Source organism: Gekko japonicus, unplaced genomic scaffold (assembly GCF_001447785.1).
Source record: "Gekko japonicus isolate JY-2015 unplaced genomic scaffold, Gekko_japonicus_V1.1 scaffold140, whole genome shotgun sequence".
NCBI classification, from domain to species: domain Eukaryota; kingdom Metazoa; phylum Chordata; class Lepidosauria; order Squamata; family Gekkonidae; genus Gekko; species Gekko japonicus.
In genome coordinates, this window is record NW_015169781.1 from 940,287 (window position 1) to 957,202 (window position 16,916).

Below are 16,916 nucleotides of genomic sequence, written 5' to 3' on the forward strand. Positions count from 1 at the left end.
TGTATGAGTTGTTTTTTCTAAAGTAAAACCTCAGTATTCAGGTTAAATTGCCGTGTTGGCCCTCTGCGATATTGGGTCGCAGTTTGGGCACTAGGTCTCTAAAAGATTCGCCATCACTGCCCTAGAGGAAGCTGCTGGTTGCTCTTGGGAACAGAATCCAGCAAAGCAGACCTAATCTGTTAACATCCCTATTCTGGGGTTCCCTGTGTGGTGAAAGTCGACAGTCAGCACTACAGCAGCTTCCAGTATGTAAGCACAGTGAACGGACCTGCTGCACCCCTTCTAGCCTGATGCCAGATCTTCAAAAAACAAAAGACACAAGTGTCAGCAGCAGGGTGGGGCCACACTGACCTTTGTACAGCTGAGCAAACAGAGGTCTGGAGGAAAATACCTGCGTGTAGATCTTAGAGTGACCAAAGCCCTTTTGGGCCTCTCCTCCAGTTTCTGCCTTCCCTGGCCCTTGCCGTCCTCCACCCCAGGGGTCTTGGCTGCCCTTTGCCGTCCTCCACCCCGGGGGTCTTGGCTGGCCTCAGAGCTGGCCAGGGATTGGGAGCCATGCTTCGCTTGCTGGACTGCAAGCATGCCAAAGCTCCAGGGAGCAATGATTGGGAAGGGGAGGGGGTATTTTTCTCTCTTTTTCTGCCTCTTTCTTTCTTGCATCATCCAACTCGGTGGGGTGGGGTGGCGAGCGGGGGAGGGGGGGGGCTGCTTGTAAACAGCCAGCACGGTCCCTCCCTGGGTTGTTGCTAGTCTGGCCAATAAATAGCTGCCTGGCCTGGGTTTCTGGCTCATATTAATTCTGTCTGTGGACAAGCTGAGCGCTGCAGAACCGACTGCGGACAGGACAGAGCATCAAGCATGCAGCAGCCACGGCTCGTTGGCTTTCTGGCCCTGATTCTCGGCTGCTTGCTCCAGACACAGGCTGAAGTGCCGGTTCAGCCTGACTTCCAGCAAGATCAGGTAACCCAACCCTGTGTTCTGTCATGCTTTCTCATCCCTGAGTCCGGGGGCCCTCGCAAACAGCCAAGTGTGCAAAATGGCCCTCTTTCAGCCAGCAGCCTCTGAATATGGACCTTGAGACCCTGGCAGACCCAGCAGAATAGAAAGCAGAACTCTATGCAAGACTTCAGCTGCTGATTTTGATAAACCTTGTTAAACATTAGCTGATCAAAGGTCTTGCAAAGTGATTCCCCCCCCCCACCAAGAGATCCTTCAGCATTGAATGAGCAATAGTAGATTTATCATTAAGCCTCTCTTTGCTTTGTTTTGGGGCCGAGAACTGTGGAAATAGGTTTTGGGGCAAAGCGTGGGTGAAATTTGCTAGATGGGTGAGCATAGGTCAGTTTGGTTACCATGCTAGTGCCTGAGAAAGGGCTGTGGAGATAAGGTAGGCTTTTTCTCACGCCAAATATCAGTTGCTACTCTGTGTCATATCATCACATGACAATACTGGCAGTGAATCTCCTCCAAGAAAACAAGATTTGGTTGGCACAATGGTTTGGATCTGAAGATCTGTTCTGTTAATGGTGACATTTTCCTCTGATGCAAGGGGTGTTCCACCGATAGGAAGGTTCCTTGCATTGGAGGGAAGTACTGCCATTAGCAACATGGAGCCAGCACCGGATCCAACCCTAATCAACTCTCTTGCTGTGAGCCAAAATTGGTGATGGCATATATCTAGAGTTTTAAAATTCTTCTTTTTTTTCTTTTCAGTCTTTCTTTTCTTTTTCTTAATTTTATTGGGTTTCTTTTTTAAAAAAAGTTCAATAAAATTCATTTAAGAAAACAAAATCCTGAAAAGAATCCTGGCCTTTATACTGAACTGTGCATAATTTGCAATGAAAATATAGACTTGTGCAATAGATGGAGGCGGTCCAGTCCTGTGGTCCTGCTGCGCTGGCAGCTGGCTTGCCTTGGGTATACCGCTATAATGGCACATATTTTCTGTCTGCCACGAAGGCTGGTAATGCTCTGAGTGACAAGAGAATGTACAGAAAACCCCCCCCCCCATGTCTCTTAAATGTCTTTCATGCAGGCTATTTGCCCCAGGTTTGATGCTGTTGGGAAGCAGGTTTCCCCCCCCCTGCTTTCCCACAACATTGTGGTTCCTTTGTGTGCTTCCCAGGTTATCTCATGCCTTGCTGAGATCTATCCTAAACCTGCTTTGCTGCAAAGTTTTGGGCAAGCTTGCCAGAAGGACTGGGTGGCTGCCGTGAGGGTGCAAATGTTTGGTTTTTTCCTGTTTCTGCCCACACGGCAGCCGTTTCCCCTGCCCCAGTCCCCCATGGCAGCCCCTAGGTAGTGGGGGTAGTGGTGGCCCCTGGGAGGATGGCTGGGGCAAGGAAAATGCAGAGAACCCCACCATTTGGAAGGGCTGCTGTGCTGCATCGGCAGCTGCCGCGATGGTCGTGTAGAAAACAAAGCAAGGAAAGTGTTGTGTAAAACAGCCTCTGCTCTAAGGACTGAGAGTGTCTTTAGTGGTGGGGCATTGGCAAGACGTGGCTGCTTTTCGCACATTTATTTTTAAAAATAAAAAGGCAGTCCCTTTCCCGTATGCCTCTCTAAGGCAAGGCACAATGACGAATGAACAAGTCAATACGAAATACAGAAACAGCACCCGCTATTTATTTGCCAGTCCAGCACTAATGCAGTGGGATGGAGGGGATGGGCTAAACGACACAGCGTTTTTTTCATGAGTTGTCTCTGGGTTCACTGCTTTGATTAGAGTCTCAGCTCCAAGAGTATCACTTTGAAAGCTTCTGAAGTTGCTTTTGCTGACAACGGGGAGGGGGGCTCCTGCTCTCCCTCTGCCCCATTGCCTGTGTTTAATCCCCCCCCCCCCGGAAGTTACTAGCAATGCATAACTTTGGAGCTGGGGGAATCTGGACTACTCCATGTGCAGCTAAAAAATGTAAGAAGAAAGCGGTTTACCAAAGTCAAGGAGGATCATTTTAGTCTTTAGCTTGAAAAAAGTCTGGTGGATCATGCTCCCAATTGAGATCAGGGCCCTGTAGGATTTATTACAGTTCCACATGGTCTGTAAAACAGAGCTGTTTCACCAGGCTTTTGGCTAACTGGCAGGTGTCCATTCATTTAGGCCCCTCCTGCCCAAACTGCCCTCAGATCGCCTTATGGCAGGGGTTTCAAACAAGCGGCCCAGGGGCCGGATTAGGCCCCCGGAGGGCTTCTATCAGGTCCGCAGAGGAACTGGCTGTCTTCTGCTTCTTATTCCAGCTCTGCTGCTGCTGCTGCATCATCGTAGGTTTGCAGTTTACAGATACACACCTGAACGGCATACTCAAGATTGCAACAGCACAGACATTTTGATGCAATAATTCAGAGCAAGAGGTGTCAATTATCAGACACTGTTAAATAAACAAAATATTGCAAGAGTGCTAATGTTTTAAGCATTTAAGTAAAAAAAAAACCCCTTTGTGTTTGTGTCCTTTATAAAGGTTATATCTCCCCAACTGGCATTACATTTTATGATACACATGGCCCGGCCCAACAAGGTCTCATTTATGTCAGATCCGGCCCTCATAACAAATGAGTTCAACACCCCTGCCTTATGGTGTAGTTGGCAGTTGTCATATTTCTGCCCACCTGATCTTCAGCACAAGCTGTACAATTTTCTATTGCTGGCCTACCATCCATCTTTTATTCAGGATTCTTATTGTTATGGTTTTAAAAAGTTGTTTTATTGTTTATATCTCTGTTGTGACCTGCCCTGAGCCTGCTTGCAGGGGAGGGCGGGATACAAGTTAAATAAAATAAAATAAAGAAACAAAAGAACATTCTTGTGTGACTCAAAAGCTTTCACACTGTCGTTTAAACACGAGGAAAATCAGATGAGAAAGGCCCAGGGTGCGGGGGTGGGGAGCAGTGTTCCCTCTAAGCTGAGTTAGTGTGAGCTAGCTCACAGTTTTTTAGCCTCCAGCTCACACATTTTTGTCTTAGCTCAGGAAGGATGGGGGGCTCCAGAGCAAACTAATTTATGCAGTAGCCAAATTGCTCGCTCACAACTTTAATGCCAGCAGCTCACAAAGTAGTATTTTTGCTCACAAGACTCCACGGCTTTGAGGGAGCATTGGTGGGGAGATGTCTGAGAAGCTTTTCTTCCTCCTCTAATGGGCGGATTGGTGACCACAGTTCCTAGGGAGATGGTACAGCATCGGCTTGGCCTCCAATTCCAGATGGTTCAAGGAGAAGAAGTCAGTGATGAAGATGTGCACCACGGTGGTCACACCCACAGAAGATGGAAACCTGAATGTCACTTCCACCTACCCCAAGTAAGCTGGAGATGGGGCAGGTGATGGGAAAGCATGCTTGGGAAGCAAAAGCCCCTTCGTTGGGGTTGCCAGCTCCAGGTTGGGAAATACCTGGAGATTTGGGGGGTGGAGACTGAGGAAGGGTAGGGGTTAGGGAGGAGAGGGACTTCAGTGGGGTATGCTGCTATAGAGTCCACCTTCCAAAGCAGTCACTTTCTCCAGGTGAACTGATCTCTGTCACCTGGAGGTACATCGTAATAGCAGGAGATCGCCAGCTGCCACCTGGAGGTGGGCAACTCTGCATGACCTGGACAATTGCTGCCCTCCTTTCATCCTCATTTTTTGCCTGTGGGAAATGCCATACTATTGAGTGGCAAGTGGGTTTGCTACCTCTGGCTTGGGAAACACCTGGAGATTTTGGGAATGGAGTCTGGGGAGGGAGGGATTTGGGGAGGGGCAGGACTTCAGTGGGTTAGGAAGCCATAGAGCCCACCCTCCAAAGCAGCTATTTTCTCCAGGTGAATTCCAGGAGATGTCCAGGCCCCCCCTCTCCCGAAGGCTGACAACCCTAGTTGCAAGCATTTACCTCCTTCAGGGTTCAGCTCATTCTGCAAGGTCTTTAATAGTTGGATTTCTGAGAGGGGAATATTGGCCTTTTTGTCACCAGCGCATGAAAGCACATGAATGGACACTAATATGTCACATGCAGGGCACAGTCTGCTCTTTCATACACTGCTGCCCTGGAGGGAGATTTGGAAGTTTGATAGCAGAGAACTGGGTGTTTCTAATATAGCTTTAATCAAAAGAACAAACACTGTCTTGGCCAGGGGTCAGCAACCTTTTATAGTTAAAGAGTCAAGCTACGTCAAAACCGAGAGTAAAAGATCAGCAGATTATAGCACAGCCCATTACTTAACATTATGGGTAACTGACAAGTTGATTCATTTCCCATAACATTTCTTTACCCCAAACACTGGTTTGGTGTAGTGGTTTGGTGTAGTGGTTAAGTGCGCGGACTCTAATCTGGGAGAACCGGGTTTGTTTCCCCACTCCTCCACTTGCACCTGGCTGGATGACCTTGGGCAAGCCGTAGTTCTGATAAGAGCTGTTCTTGAAAAAGAGCAGATTCTGTCAAGAGCTCTCTCAGCCCCACCTACCTCACAGGGTGTCTGTTGTGGGGAAGGGAAAGGAGTTTGTAAGCCGCTCTGAGACACCTTTGGGTAGTGAAAGGCGGGGTATAAATCCAATCTCTTCTTCTTCTTCATGTGAGTACTTTATCTGGAAGCTGCGCACATGAGATCTCGCAATAAGAAGCACTTTCTGCAACTTGTTTAATGCAGCTGTTTACCACTGTTTACCTTATGTGTAAAGAGTTTCAGGTGGGTAGCCATGTTAAGTAGAGCATGAGGATAACAATTTACTTGGCTGCTGGACAAGGAGGTTTTATATAACTTCCATGCAGAGCAACCATTAATAGTTCCTCCATGGATTTGTCCAGTCCTTTCGTCAAAGCAATTTTACCTAGTGATAATCACCATTTCTTGTGGCAGTGAATTCCACAGGTTAATAATGCACTGCATGAAGATGTATTTGAAAAACCTAACAGATATTGTAGATCAGGCGAAAGGTTCTTCTAATTCAGCATACTGTTTCCTGCCTCCTGGAAGCGCAGAAGCACGGTAAGAAGGCAAGAGCCTTCCGTGCCAGTATCACCCAGAAACTGACACTGAGAGAGACACTACTTCCCAGCATGGAGATTTCAGTTAGCAATCATGCCTAATAGCCACTGATGGTCTTCTGTTCCATGAATTTGCCTAGTTCCCTTTGTATCATAAGCTCTCTCTGTATCTGGTGGTGGTGAGTTCCATAAGTTTCTTTCCCTTTTTATTCCATCACCAATTCAAGGCCGCAGAGGTATTTCATAGAATGGAAACCCAGGTGAATGAAGGTGGCTGATTCTGCATTGGCTTTTCCCTCCATTGTTTTACGAAACCCATGTTGGAACAGAAATTCCCCTCTGCATTGCATGCTGATTTCACTCCCTCTGGTTATCAGGTTTTATGGTATCATTCACACTCCATGCCACTTTCGAGTTCTTTGATCATAGGGTTTAATTGTACCTTCTGCATAGATTTATGGCTGTTTTATGGCCATTCAGAGGTGACTCTGTAGTCAGTATAATGTTGCCCCAAGGTATTTGGATGTGCTTTTGAGCTGCATCTTTTACCTCCCAGTTGAGAAAATTTGGAGCGAATGCTAGATGTAGAATCGCCTGGTTTCTCCCAAGTGCCCCCCTCCTCCAGTTTAAATGTTGCTCAGGAACTTTTTCTTGTCCCTTCACATAATGCTTCTTTTTAATCTATGCTTCAGGTTTGACCAGTGTGAGACAAGAAAGAGCCTTTTTGTTCTGACTGACCAGCCAGGCCGATTCAGCTTCACCAGCCCACGTAAGTGAGGTGAACCTGAGCTCCTTTGGGGGCAGCGGTTGGGCTTGCTGAAAACAGCGGCTTCCATTGTTAGGGGCAGAGAGGGCAGGAGCAGCTGGGTAAATGAATTGGTACCTGTTTGCCCTTAATCCTTTTGGCGTCCAAGCAAGTTGTGGAACATTTTGCCCTTGCCAGTCCAAGAAAACAGGTTTCCAGCAGCTGAGTCTGCCAAAAGCAAAGAAGAATCGCCTCTGGCCAGCCCAGGACAGTGGCCTCCATATCCAGTTAAGGAGGGTCATCGAACATCAGGTAGAACATTGGAAAGGCACTGCTGGATCAGAACAAAGGTCCATCTGGGCCAGCGTCCTGTTGCCAGCAGTGGTCAACTAGAGGCCCTCAGACTAGAGACCACAAGAAGAACGCAGAGTCCAAACCTCTCTCTGCTGATGCTTCCAACAACTAGTAGATAAGAAGAGCCCTGCTGGATCAAACCAGTGGTCCATCTAGTCCAGCATCTTGTTTACCACAGCTGTATGTGTGGAGGCAACAAACCGGGCATAGAGGCCAAGACCTTACCTTGATGCCTCTAGGCACTGGTATTCAGATGTTTACTGCCTCTCCCTTTAGTCATCACAGCTGTTAACCAGTGATGGACGTCTCTTCCATGAATCTGTTTAATCCCCTTTTAAAACTATCTGCGCTAGTGACTGTATTGCCAAAAAGGAAAGAGGGTCTTTTCCACCAAGGGATTCGAGGGCAATAAGCACACCAGTGGTGGAGGAAAGGGGTTTTTATTGATGTTTCTGTAATAATGAGATACTTACAAGTCACAAGAATAACAGAGAATATACCCATGTTGGCCAACACCTGGAGTCCCGCCTGCTGTCATTCTCTGGGGTTCCTGTAGCATAGGGGTGTCAAACTCATTTTTTATGAGGGACGGATCTGACATAAATTGGGCTTTGTTGGACCAAGCTGTAAATAGGGTTGGGTTGCCAACTTCCATGTAGGGCCTGGGGATCTCCTGGAATTACAACTGACCTCCAGATGACAGAGTTCAGCTCCCCTGGAGAAAATGGCTGCTTTGGAGGATGGGGTGCATGGAGTTAGACCTTGATGACGTCCCACCCCCTCCCCTAATTGTGCCAAGCCCAAGGCCCTGCACCCCAAATCTCCTGGTATTTCCTAACGCAGAGTTGGCAAATATGGGATCTTTAGTGCCTCCAGTACAATCAATGCAAAAGAAAACTACCCCAAAGTACAGCAATGTTAAAGACCAAACGCTTCCCCCCCCCCAAGCAGACTTAAAGAAGCAACTCCAGGAAACTCTGCTAGTGCCTCCAGTGCAATCAATGCAAAAGAAAACTATCCCAAGAACAACAGTGTTAACGACCCAGCTCCCTCCCTTTTACACATCAGACTTAAGGGAGTAAACAACTCTACCCAATCCACGTGGCTGGGAACTGGGAAGCAGCTCTGCCTTCTGCTCCCTGCACTGAGCAACAGCTCAAAAGGTTGAGGAGAGGGGAGGGGGGAAGAAGGGAGGGGGGAAGAGAGCTGTAGGTCATATTAAAGCCCAGGCGGGCGGCTTCCGGCCCATGGGCTGCATGTTTGACACCCCTGCTGTAGCAGAAGGGGTGTGGGTATATTCTGTATTATTCCGGTGACTTGTTGGTATCTCATTATTATAGAGATTTCAATAAAACCCCTTTTCTTCCACCACTCGCGTGTCCGCCAGACGTGGGGGGGGGGTGGGGGGGGGGGAAGAACCTGTTTGCTTCTTGGCAATACAAAGACCAGCTCTACAAACTGGAGGGCTGTGGCTCAGAGAAAGATCCTCTGCTTTGCATGCAAGAGGTCTGGTGTTTAGTCCCTGGCATCCTCCGTTAAAAGGACCCAGGTAGTAGGTGATGTGAAGGACCTTAGCCTGAGACTCCGGAGAACCACTGTCTGTCTGAGTAGGCAATGCTGACCCTGACGGTCTGATTCAGTGTAAGGAAGCTTCATGTGCCTACAGCTCCTGACAGCATTTAATTACTCACTGAGTGAAGGCATATTTCCTGGCACACAGAAATATTTCCTTCCTCCGATTTATCGTCACAACAACCCTGGGAAGAAGACAAGGCCGAGAGACTGTGGCATGTAGCAAGCAGAGATTTAAATGAAGGTCTTGCTTGCCCTAGTCTAATCACTGTATTATTCTGGTCCTAGACCAGCATTCTGCTTCCATCAGTGGTCAGCTAGACTGAGACTCTCAAGCAAGGGACAAGAAGACACTGTCTGTCTCCTGACTTTTGTCCTAGCATCTAATATTTGGAGGTAGACTGCTTCTTTACAGAGAGCTTTGCTTCAGTGATCATAACCATCAGATAGATGGTTGCTTTGTTTCAAGCCTTCCTTCAGGTTTTTTAAAAAGGCACCGATATTCCAGAGTTTGGTTAATCCACTTGCCAGTTCACAAGCAGATGACCAGCAGTCTTTTAACAAGCCAAACATGAAGCAAGTCTAAAGAGGGAATTTGCACTCCTGATTGGGAATCTCTGGAGGTGCACAGGCTAGAGGGCTAGTTGATAGGTGCATCTGGTGGGGGGCTCCAGTGCCCCTCCCTTTCTGGCCAGCTCCACTTAAGTTCTTTGCTTTGTTGCTTTTCCTTCCAGGGTCTGGAAGCCGACATGACGTCCGAGTGGTGGAGACCAATTACGATGAGTATGCGTTGCTGAGCGCCAAGAAGGCCAAGGAAGCAGAAACCTTCACAATGGTGACTCTGTATGGTATGGGCCTACCTTCCATACCTGCTGCTCACCACCAGCCAACAGCACTTCTCCTCAGTTTCCCAGGAGATGTGCTGTCCACCTTGGTGACAAGATACTGTGCTTCAGGGGCAGGGGAAGAGTCAGCCTAATTTTAGGACACTGTTTGGAGCAAAAGACTACGAGCCAGTGAGAAAAGGACCCCTCTCCTCAGTGCGGTTCAGAGTCTCATTCTACTTCTGCCCTCATTTCAAGCAGCTCTTAACAGAAAAAAATAGAGAAAAGTGATGGCTGGGCCCCTGCCTCTCCTCCGATACCACTTGTCGTGTGGCCAGGGGTCGTTTCGTAGAAAAAGAGCTAGGGGAACTCATTAGCATAACTCATTAGCATATGCCACTCCCCCTGACATCACCGGAAGTGTGTCATACGGCCACACCCCCTGACATCACCGGAAGTGTGTCATAAAGCCACCCCCCCACCCCCAACGGTCCCGGCCGCTGGCGCCGGCCTTGCAGCTCCACTGCCGAGCCCCATGAGGGGCCCAGCGGTGGACCTGCAAGGCCGGCGGGAGTGCAAGGAAGCCCTGCGAAGGCCCTCCCTGGCCCCAGGCAGGCAGGGGTGGGGAGAAGCAGGGAGGAAGCAACTTACCCTCCCTCTTCTCCTGCCTCCTCCTGGCTGAATGAGGGCCAGAAGCGGGGCAGCCGGAAGTAGGGGGCGGGGCTTCGTCATGTGCCCCGCCCCCCGTACCTCACCCAGGGGAACTGCGATCCCCCGCGATCCCCCCCGAAATGACCTCTGCGTGTGGCTGATGCAGTGGGAAAAGGGAGGGAGGCACTGAGTGGGCCCGGCAAGCCACAGCACAAAGCACACCGGCATCCCATCCTTTGCAGAAACCCAGGTGTCAGTTGTGTGGCTCAAAAGATAAGAGAGCTCAGTGGAGATTTCTAGGTCCTGTCAAGGCTGCCTTGAACTGTTCATTCAAGTGGGGTGAGCATCAAGTGGGTTTGGTTATAATGGCGGATGTGAGGCCTTGCAGCCACGAGTTGCCAGTCCTTGGAAACTTGAGCCAACACTAATGGATTCTGGTCATGCTGAGGAGCATCTGGCCTGACCCCTGAGCCCCACCAGACTTGCCTGTATTCTGCGTCTCTCACAGTCATTGTGTTGTTTGTAGGGAGACGTAAGGAGCTGAGTCCGGAGTTGCTGGAGAAATTCACTCGGTTTGCCTTGGAGCAGGGACTTACCCCGGAGAACATCCTCATCTTGCCCAGGACTAGTAAGAACAAGCCTGAGACCAGGGACTTGGCTGATGGAGGGAGGGAATAAGAAGCTGGCCCAGGTTCAAGCACCCAGCCAGACTTCATCCTGATCAAGAACTATCTGCTCTCTTCTTTGTATGGTTTAATCAATGTGCACAAAGACCAGGACCTGCCCCAGGGAACATACAGTTTAAAGCACTGGTCTTCAGGATTTCTTTCTTCTCTTTCTGTGTTTTTAATAAAAAGGAGAAAGAAAGAGAAGTGTGTGTGTGTGGGGGGAGGAAGAAACAGGGCATATATAGGAAAAAAGGGAGCCCCATATTTATCAGCATTAACAATTGAAGATTACTCATTTTTAGGCACATCACAATTGAAGATTACTCATCTGTAGGCACCTCACATAATATCAGAAGCAGAGTGCTTCCATGCAGAGGTTAAGGAAAAACCCCTCTTTAGTGACTTTCCCATCTTCTGAACTGCATAAGGGAGCCATGTGGATGGATGACTTTGTCTTAGCAGCAGAGGGGTTTCAGTTGGGGATTCTACACCTTTTCTGGGGAAGTGTCTTGACTTTGCAACACCTCCCCATAGTGGTGGCTTGATAAGCACTAGGCACCAGGCGAAAACCCTTTTTTTACAAATAAAAATTGCCAAGTGTTTTGCTTACCATGTACAACTTGGGCCCACCAGTATCCTACCTTGCTTTAAAATGGCTATCCCTGCTGCTTTTCACGCTGTGTTAAGTTTTGCAGCATTTCATCCCTCATCTTCTTGATCTTCTGAACTGTCTCAAGCATTTTTTGTTAGAGAGAGGCAGCTCATAAAAATTGCAAACAAACATACCACAGGGTGATGACACCCCAAATGCCTTCAGGACCCCCTTCCTGACCTGTTCTGTCTTGCTTTCTCAACAGATTTGTGCATGGAGGAATCGGTGTAGGTGAGTAGTCCTTTCCCTGGGGTCTGAAGACTTTGGGGGCTTTAAAGGAGAGGGGCTGTCGTTCAGTGCCAGAGCACCTGTTTTGCACACAGAAGGTCCCAGAGTCAATCCCCAGCAACTCCAAGTAAAAGAACCAGATAATAGCATTCATTGTGTTGGGAAAGACTTCTCCCCTGAGATCCTGGAGAGTTGCTGCCAGTCCGAGTAGACAAAACCAAACCAGTTTGGTGTAGTGATTAAGTGCGCGGACTCTAATCTGGGAGAACCGGGTTTGATTCCCGACTCATCCACTTTTACCTGGCTGGATGGCCTTGGGCAAGCCGTAGCTCTGATAAGAGCTGTTCTTGAAAAAGAGCAGTTTCTGTCAAGAGCTCTCTCAGCCCCACCTACCTCCCAGGGTGTCTGTTGTGGGGAGGGGAAGGGAAAGGAGTTTGTAAGCCGCTCTGAGACTCCTTTGGGTAGTGAAGGGCGGGGTATAAATCCAATCTCTTCTTCTTTCTTGATGGGCCAAGGGTGTGACTCAGTAAAAGGCAGCTTTGTGTGTGCACTCAACACACTTCTGTCCTAAGAAATGCTCTTTGACTATTGCTGTATTTAGGGTTACCAGCTCTGGGGTGAGAAATACCTAGAGATTCTGAGGGTGGAGCCTGGGGAGGGTGGGGCTTGGGAAGGGGGCTGGCCTCAGCAGGGCACAGAGTCCATCCTCTACAGCAGCTATTTCTTCCAGGGGAACTGATCTCTGTCACCAGGAGATCAGTTGAATTCCCAGGAGATCTTCAGCTACCACCAATGTTCCCTCTAAGCTGTGGAGTTTTGTGAGCAAAAATTCTACTTTGTGAGCCACTGGCATGAAAGTGGCGAGCTAGCAATTTGGCTACTGCATAAATTACTTTGCTCTGGAGCCATTCTTCCTGAGCGAAGACAAAAATGTGTGAGCCAGAGTCTAAAAAACGGTGCGCTAGCTCACACTAACTCAGCTTAGAGGGAACACTGGCTATCACCTGCAGGTTGGCAACCCCTATGTATGATGTATCTGTACTGCAGATATGGCAGGATGACGTTTTTGCTCCTCTCTGTCGCTTGTCTCATCGCATGGAGAGAGATGATTTTGAGTCAGCCCCCAAACCGAGAGGCAGTGGATTCAAGACAGACAAAAGGTTATCCAGGATTTCATTAACAGATGGGTTTTATTTCCACAAGAAGTTCTGCTAGCTAAAGAGATGAAGTCATCAGACAAATGCATGGAGATGAGGTCTATCTACAAGGATTAGCCATGTTTAGAACTCCTGTGTTCAGAGGCAGTCTACCCTGAATGCTGGTACCAAACTATGGGGGAAGACTGCCTTTATCATGCCTACCTTGGTGAGCATTTGCAGGACAGCTGATTATCATGTTGTCTTGAAAAACAGCCCATCTAATTGGATTTGTAACACTAAGGCTGTGATCACACGTGCCTTTAGATCTGACATAGGTGTGAATGCCTGACAGATCTAAAGGGAGTGATCAGACAGCAACATCTGGGAAGCATCCTGCAGTCATTGGCAACCTGTGCCGCTCTGCCGCAGAAGCGGAATTAAAAGACACCAGGAAAAGTCCAGCTCTAGTGGGTTCCGACGGGCCACGGATGGACTTTCCCATCTGATCGCGCAAGCACGCTCTCATGCTGTCGGGATGGTCTGATCATGCCATCTTGGCGCCATCCCCCCTTCCTTCGCAGTATGCGCATCATTGGGGGCGCCATAGGGGGTGCCATAGGGGACCCTCAGTGCGGGGGTGCGATTCCTCGCATATGCGCATGAGAAACAAACGGCCAAAAAACAACAACAACTGACTCAGCCGCAGTTGCATCTGATCACACAGTGACAGGCTGCGCCCACAGCTACAAAAGGAGGTTTGATCTCTCAACTGTGTGTCAGATTCCTCCGGAGGAAATAGCATTTGCTTCCCCTCCACTTCAACTGGCACGTGTGACCGCAACCTAAGGCAAGAGCTGGTTTTAAAGGCTCATCTAGCCCAGAGTTCCTTTGTCAACAGCAGCTGGCCGGCCAGATGCCTCTGTGAACCTCATAAACAAGACAGTGTGGTGACTTCTCCAGTTGTGAGTTCACAATTTTTGCAGGTTGGGAGGGGTACACTGCCTCTGAAGGGTTCATTTAGTTATCCCAGCTAGCAGCCTTTGACAAACCTCTTCTCTGGGAAACTGTCTAATCCTTTTAAAAAGAGCTATCTAAAGCCATCCCTCCTCTCTCATGGTAATAAATCCGGTGATAATTCTACATTATGAATCTCCTCTCCTGCTGAGACAAGAAGGCTGAATCACTTGGACAACTCTGGCCTTTACTTGTGTGCTTGCTAATTCTAGCAGTTGGAGGTGGTTGGGAATTATATCCAGAACAAAAAAAACCTTTTTCTTTTTGGTCTTTTCTTCAGATCGACAAGCCAAGTTTCGTCTCAAGGGAGGAAGCTCTTTCTTGATTCTACAGTCCTGGACTTCTTCCATGATTTAAAGCAGCAGCTAATGCTGCTGGCCCTGACACCTCCCCCTACCCATCCTAAGCTCCTTGCGTGTAATCTCCTCCCTTGATTAAAAAGTGTACCACAAGCCCGTGGTGTTGTTGTCTCTGTTACATCCTTGGAATCCCTGAGATCCCAGCCATTTTATCATGATCCCTGATGCCTGTTGATACAATTATTAACAATTGGGGGGGGGACCTTGGGCCAGTCGCACACTCCCAACCTAACCTACCTCACAGGGTTGTTGTGGTGAGAAAATGGAGGGAAGGAGGCTGACGTAAGCTGCTTTGGATCCCCATTGAGGAGAAAGGGGGTATAGCTGAAGGAAGGAAGTAAATGAAGAAGAAGAGGGATGCAGGTTTTGCCAAAAAGTACTGGTTCTGTCTAATGAATTTGTTGCCTTTTGTCCTCATGGGAGGAGCTTGCTTCTTTACAAGCAATGTGACAGACATTTAAGACCTTTGTCTCTCTGTCATGTTGCATACTTAAAGTAATGCTGGCCACTGATCTCCAGAAGCCTTGACTTAAGCAGCTATCCCTGCAATAACAGTCCTTTGCAGGCACACCTGACTTCCAGAGTGTGCAGCAGGCTTCAGCTAGGGCTGCCAAGTGGGGGAGGGTGGCGGGTAAACCCCCGCTTCGGAGGCCCAATTTCCGCTGCTGTGGAATCGGGCACCGGGGGGAACTCCGCCCCAGCGTGCGCATCACCCGGAAGTGACGCAGGCATGCTGGGGGCGGGGGCACAGCCATACAAGGGAAAACCCTACGGTTTTCCCTTGTGTGGCCGTGGCCACGCCCCCAGGGTGCCCAGCGTGCCTGCGTCACTTCCGGGTGACGCGTGCACACACATACCCAACACCGGCCGGGAGCCCCCCGCTCCCGGCAAAGAATCACTTGGCAACCCTACCTTCAGCCCTGGCTTTGAACCACTTCACATCACATTTTAAAATGGAGCACTGCTTGTGCCTCCTCCCTGGAAAATGTTTTGAGAACTGCTGATCTTCAGGTTGGTATCCCAGGAATGAAAAAGGCTAGTTCCAAGGCTAGTGAGCCATGGGATTAACCCTCCAAAACAGCCTTTTCCTCCAGCCTTTTTCCCTAGAGAATGTTAAAGAAAATGTTCCATGTATTCTGTGTGCAGAGCAAAATCTGTGGTCTCCTACTCATGGTGTCTACCAGCTTTATGCTGACCCCAGTCAGTTTTTTTAAGAGCCACCCCAGGATCTGGGAGGTGGAGGTCAAGAGGCCTATTATGCCTTTTCATAGTTGTATGAGACAGGCGTCCTTTCTTGCCCTCGACCTACAGCATTTAGTTATTGAGCTGCTATTTAAAAGCACAGGAACTGTTCTCAGGAAAGCTGGTTGGCTCAAGGAAAAGAAGGTTAAGTGCCTTGACTATTAGTCCTCTCTTGAGATGGCTTGGCTAACAAAGGGGGAAGGCCTTGAAGAGGGATTTAGAGGCTCAAAGATGGATTTAGATAAAAGCAGGATCGTCTTGCAATCTCCTGATAGAGGCAGTCCCACCCACTGGATCGAAGATAGCAGCTCCTGGTGTGGCCTGGCTATTTCTAATGTTGTGTTGCCCCATCTGTGTGCAAGGACACTTTGTACCGTTCTTCTGGGCCCTCTTTGCTGCTTCAACATAGAGAAGGGTCATTTGTACCAATGTTCCAATGCTCATCCACATGTCTTGTCTGGCCAGGGCCAGGCTAACTTGACAAGCAATACAGGTGGCTGCAGGGCTGGTGCTACCATTAGGCCAACTAGGCGACCGCCTAGAGTGCAGACCTCAGAGGAGTGCAGAACTGACAATCAGCATTAGGGTGTGAAATCTGTCACATGTCTATCAGGTGTAAATTTTCTAGTAAACAAGGAGGAAGTTGAGGTGAACAGTGGGAATCCTGCCATAAATCTTCCAAGGGTGAATTCTCTATGCAATTGGCTAGAACAGAATTAGCAGTTAGCAGGAGAGGGGGGAGTGAAATCATGTTGGAGTATGAGTGAGTGAAATTAAGGAATGAAGGGACAAGAAAGGTGTTGCAGCAGGCTGAGAAGTAAAGAAAAATACAAAGAGAAGGACAGTGTTTTACAATACTCCTGTAGAACTCTTATTGGTGGAGAAATTATTTTTGACAGAACAGGAGACACATAATGAGGAATTTAGGTCCAGAGGTAAGTGAGTACAAATCTTCTTTGGCTAATATATGCTAACCCACAGGGGTTTTACTCAGAAAGAGGATGGTTGTGGTGTTTCGTGTTTGCTCTGAAGACTGAAAGTTGCTGGGGAAAGATCCCACCTGTGGGCACCTCAGGGATCATGCCACTGTTGCTTGAGCCTGTGTTTGTTCACTTAGAAAAGAATCCTACTCACAGCCTGATCCTATGCACTTTATTTATTTCATTTACTTTGTATATGGTCTACCTTTTTCACTGAGACTCAAAATGGGTTACATAGTGTAAATCAATGCAATAATTCACATGAGGCATCTAATAAGCAATGCAATAAGACTAGGATTACAGCAATTTGAAACAGAACAAAAATAATTACACTTGGCATGTCAGACAATGCAGAAAATGATATGACAAAGGTAGAAAGCAACCTATCCCTAACCCCCAAGGCAAACCAAGTTCAACCCTGGGTACATGCAAGAACAGAGATTCAGCATGTGCACATTTCTTCATATACGTTGAAACAGATTTCCTCAAATATTACATGCAGGTAGGGGGAGTTAGTTGTCAGGAAGAGATGATTAGAGTCA

At 48.4% G+C, this 16,916-nt stretch overlaps 1 protein-coding gene across 1 annotated transcript; it reads left to right on the forward strand.

Annotated features, from left to right (window-relative positions):
• Positions 1-811: 811 nt before the first annotated feature.
• LOC107115167 (lipocalin-like) lies at positions 812-14,245 on the forward strand. The gene is made up of 7 exons (XM_015416798.1): positions 812-960; positions 4,150-4,289; positions 6,639-6,715; positions 9,352-9,465; positions 10,619-10,720; positions 11,618-11,643; positions 14,074-14,245. The coding sequence occupies exons 1-6, from the start codon at positions 859-861 to the stop codon at positions 11,641-11,643; spliced, it is 561 nt and encodes a 186-aa protein (XP_015272284.1). The 5' UTR covers positions 812-858; the 3' UTR covers positions 14,074-14,245.
• The last annotated feature ends 2,671 nt before the right edge of the window (positions 14,246-16,916 follow it).

What these genes read in the sequence shown, in the direction of transcription:
- LOC107115167 (XM_015416798.1), top strand. Translation starts at nt 859, where the DNA reads ATGCAGCAGCCACGGCTCGTTGGCTTTCTGGCCCTGATTCTCGGCTGC. An exon ending in GTCACTTCCACCTACCCCAA is followed by an intron (nt 4,290 to 6,638) that starts GTAAGCTGGAGA and finishes TCTATGCTTCAG; the next exon opens with GTTTGACCAGTGTGAGACAA. An exon ending in ATTCAGCTTCACCAGCCCAC is followed by an intron (nt 6,716 to 9,351) that starts GTAAGTGAGGTG and finishes TTTTCCTTCCAG; the next exon opens with GGTCTGGAAGCCGACATGAC.